Source organism: Lineus longissimus, chromosome 5, assembly GCF_910592395.1.
Source record: "Lineus longissimus chromosome 5, tnLinLong1.2, whole genome shotgun sequence".
NCBI classification, from domain to species: domain Eukaryota; kingdom Metazoa; phylum Nemertea; class Pilidiophora; order Heteronemertea; family Lineidae; genus Lineus; species Lineus longissimus.
Genome location: NC_088312.1, coordinates 6,258,870 through 6,263,081, shown reverse-complemented (window position 1 = coordinate 6,263,081; position 4,212 = coordinate 6,258,870). Strand labels below are relative to the sequence as shown.

The window sequence follows — 4,212 nt, the reverse complement described above, 5'->3', positions numbered from 1 at the left end:
CTTCCAGCTGGTTAATCTGGTCAGGTTGGGAAGACATTGACACAACCTTCAAAGGGTCCTTTAGCTGTACAAGACAACATTACACTTGCGTTCTACATGGGTGATACAAGACAACTGATTTGGTTGTACCGTTGTAATCATCTTACAAGGACGGACAATGGGACAACCAACAACTGCTTGATTCAATTTTAGCTGGTGGGTAGTCCTTTAATTCATTCAAATTTGGCGGGAAGAAAACATGTGCGTTTATTTACTTCTCGCGGACAGCGTGACTTCCTCATATGACGATGACGTCGCGCCTGGAGGGAGCCATATTGACAAGCATTAATGGTACCTCTTTTCTGATAGGCCCTATTTCACTATAAAAATATACACTGCTAGTGCCGTTATTGAATTAAAAAGACGATTCAGTTGTAGTCTGTTATTTTCTTTATCTAAGTCATTTACTTCTAGCTAAAAAATGTCGGCTGCCAGCGCTGGATCAAATAGAAATTACTCCTTCAAAGTTGTCCTGCTTGGAGAAGGTTGTGTTGGAAAAACATCACTGGTTTTGAGATATGTTGAAAATAAGTTCAATGATAAACATCTCAGTACATTACAGGTACGCATTTGTGTATTCATATATCCATTCTGTCATGTCGGTTTGATCAGGATATGCTTCAGTTAGGCTTTGTTGTTCATCTCATGATCATTGATCTCGTAGCTGATGGAGTGATGCACACGCGTCGTATTTCAATTCATTGAAATCTCAAATTCGAGTCGAGAGGCCTTCAATCAAAGTAATGGTTCAACTCAAGCCGTTTTGTTTGTTTGGAACGAGTTTACAATCCCCGATCACACCCCAAAAAACGGTCATCGGTTGACTGACGAAGCACCACTATTCAATGGATTTATAGTTGAATACGATCAAACTACGTCATTTCCGATCTGGGATTGTAAATTTTAACCGTTTGTTTCTTTGTCTTTGATTGTTTAAATTCTTATAATTTCAGGCATCTTTTCTAGACAAAAAGCTGAACATTGGAGGCAAAAGAGTAAAGTTAGCCATATGGGTAAGTGTCTCAAAAAAGAAGCTCCTGATGACTTGAAAGTTATACTATAGTTAGGTTACGGGATTCTTATTCTTTTCTTATTCTTATATTTATACTACAGAACAAGCCTATGTCTCTAATATACTGTAATAAACCTGGCTGTTTTCTCATTCCTCGCTTGAATCCCAGAGTTTGTCTTGATTGTGCACCGTTCAATCATGTGGCCAGTCTCACAGTGTCCCAGAAGCGCATTCTCTAGTGTCTGATCTGGTGCAGTGTACTGCCACTACTGGCCTGACTGGCACCTTCCTGACTCAGCCAAGTTCATTCTCTTGAGGTGGGCTTTATGTAGGCCTTTATGTCTACAGCGGCCTGCCACTTAATCCGAAAGGTCAGTGCTTTGAAAGTAGGCCAACTTGAATTTGGCAATGTCATTGGTTAATTTTGGAGATGATGGGGAATTTCTTGTGGATACTCAAAATTGGTATTGTCTTAGTCAAGGCTTTCTCTAGTTTGCTTGTCACTTTGAAAGAAGCTCCCTCTCTTGACCTTGACCTTTTCTCCTCCATTTCAGGATACGGCTGGACAGGAGAGATTCCATGCATTAGGACCTATATATTACAGAGACAGTAATGGTGCTATATTAGTGTACGATATCACTGATGAAGATTCCTTCCAAAAGGTATGCAACTAACCTATTTGAAAACTTCCTAACGAGTGTTATTGGCTGGAGCTCTGGGTAAAGGGCATCAGTTCTGTTTCCTTTCAACCAATATCTAATGTTAGATATTGTTACTATAGCTCCAGGTATGGTAATCTAGTAGTGTTTTAGATCCGAATCTAACAAGGCGGGGCAAAAAAGGGCACAGTCTAAAAAAGGCAGGGTGCAGCCACCTGCTTTAAATGGAAATGCATTGGCCACTTGCAAAAACAGGCAGGGAAATAAGAGAAAAAGCTGCGCCCAGCTAAAAGCCTTCAGCTGAAACTCTGATGTATCCTACAATGTATACTCTTGAACTACCTCCTGAATGAGATTGTTACAAAACATCGCCTGACATGTTTTATGGGCTGTCATTACTTGGTTAATCAAATCATGGAAAATAGAGCAACTGCATTCAGTGATCATTTTGTCGTTAAATCTAATGCTGGAATAGACGGCTTTTGCTTGCAGGAGCTCTTTTTGGCCCCCCTGGGTTGGCTTAGGAGGTGAAATTATGAAGGATGTTCTCTACGGGTACAGCTCTCCAAAGGATGCGTTTAGGGAAGTGATGGGGTCTGAGTGTGATCTCTCCCCCAGATTGTGAATGCATACAATATAGCTAATCTAACATCCTTCTATTCCTGGTCAAATAGTCCTGCATTCAACAAACCTCGCAAGGAAGTCCAACCCATTTCATTTTTCACTACATCCTCATATAAATAATTACTTGATATGTTGATATGCATTATTTTTCGGAAACACGTCATTGAGATTACCAATTGAGGCCGGTATATTGTACCTGACCTGTGCCACATACACTCACTTCCATGAAAGTCATGGGCATTTTTGTAAATCACTGGGTCAATTTTGATTTGATTGACTCAGACCAATTCCAATAGGTCAAATGGTGAGCTGCAAAGGACAAGAAAAATGCATTTTCTTATGTTGATACATGTAATATGTGTTAAAGTTTAAAAGATATTGTTTCAGGTTAAGAATTGGGTGAAGGAGCTTCGAAAGATGTTGGGGAATGATATCTGCTTGTGTATAGCTGGTAACAAAATAGATCTTGAAAAAGACCGCCATGTATCAATAGAGGAAGCTGAAGCGTAAGTTGAGAGGATTGCTGATCTTGCCCTCAATTAGAATCTTATGAGTTTTTTTAAAAGGGACACATATTTCTTTTGAATGCTTTACACTTACTATGACTCTATAAAAAATATCAAGTCAAGAGCGTGTGAGCTCAAATTTTGGCTTGTTAGTTGTTTGTGGAATAGGTTGTCTCGGCCAAAGAACTAGCCATGAAAATTTTATCATTTTAAGAAATTTGGCAGTTTACAGTGCAATTATTCTCCTCCTGGCCTCAAAATATTGCTCATCGTAAATCTAAAAGGAAATGATTTGGGGATGTTTCATTAAAAATTTTGTAATAATCTTAATATTTTCATATCTCCACTCCAGGTATGCAGCTTCAGTAGGAGCAAAACACATCCATACTTCTGCCAAATTGAATAAAGGAATTGAAGAGTTATTTTTAGATTTAAGTAAACGTAAGTTGACGCTCCTTCCTTGAATGTCTAGCTTATTGTTTTATGTAGTGTTAGTTTTTAATCATGGAAACCACACTTCATCAAATTTTTCAATTCATAACAAGGAAGTCAGATATGCATTGCTGGTCTGCCAGTTCGAACTATTGACTGGCAAACTTCTCTGGAAGAAAATTCGTTTATACTCAACTTGCATTTTGATGAAGTTCCATAATCCTACTTTTTGGATCTTATTACGTATTGAAATGTATATTTTGGCTGTGATGTTGCCTGACCAACTTTCTAACTGTCTTTCTTCAGGAATGATCGACACTGCCGGCATGGATAATGGACAAGGGTCAATGGGACGGCCAACACGAAGAAATGTCGTTACAATAGTAGATGATGAGCCGCAGTCGAGTGGAGGCGGATGCTGCGGGGGTGGCTCCTAAAGAGGCGGGAGATTTCGAAATTGTCACTCCATGTTTCTATCATATTGACTATCATATAATGAAAATAGACTCAAATTAGTGTGCTATGTGTACAGTATCAGAAATTGATATTTATGTCAGTGGTGTCATAACCGAGGGGGGCTGATAATAACGAGGTGTTGACTTATTTGAAAATTCAGTCATGAGGTGTGTGGGAACAACAAGTCTTTTTTTAAATTATTTTTCCTGGCTGTTATACATGTATGTGGTAATTGTTGAGTTTGTGGGCATACTACAAGTTACTATTGTAAAATCAGCCAGGAGCTCTTTGGATGTGGTGCAACTGACCATATTCAAGGTAAAAACAGACTGACTTTACAGTGTTTGATATTTCTTTTAAAACAAAGGACGTCTTTGGGGCCTGCTTTAAAAACAAATATAGCAAAAAGTTTATCAACTACATGTATCTGAGCTGTCAACGTGTGTTTTATCAAAAGCAGATTACTGGTAATCTACTGCTAGTT

The 4,212-nt window shown here is 38.7% G+C and overlaps 1 protein-coding gene across 1 annotated transcript; it reads left to right on the top strand.

The window, feature by feature from the left end:
* The first annotated feature begins 277 nt into the window (after positions 1-277).
* Positions 278-4,011, top strand: LOC135488148 (ras-related protein Rab-21-like). Its single transcript, XM_064772620.1, has 7 exons — positions 278-330; positions 454-601; positions 993-1,052; positions 1,606-1,713; positions 2,722-2,840; positions 3,193-3,281; positions 3,579-4,011. Exons 2-7 carry the CDS (start codon positions 461-463, stop codon positions 3,707-3,709), a joined length of 648 nt encoding a protein of 215 aa, XP_064628690.1. The 5' UTR covers positions 278-330; positions 454-460; the 3' UTR covers positions 3,710-4,011.
* The last annotated feature ends 201 nt before the right edge of the window (positions 4,012-4,212 follow it).

What these genes read in the sequence shown, in the direction of transcription:
- LOC135488148 (XM_064772620.1), top strand. Translation starts at nt 461, where the DNA reads ATGTCGGCTGCCAGCGCTGGATCAAATAGAAATTACTCCTTCAAAGTT. An exon ending in TCAATAGAGGAAGCTGAAGC is followed by an intron (nt 2,841 to 3,192) that starts GTAAGTTGAGAG and finishes TCTCCACTCCAG; the next exon opens with GTATGCAGCTTCAGTAGGAG. An exon ending in ATTTTTAGATTTAAGTAAAC is followed by an intron (nt 3,282 to 3,578) that starts GTAAGTTGACGC and finishes GTCTTTCTTCAG; the next exon opens with GAATGATCGACACTGCCGGC.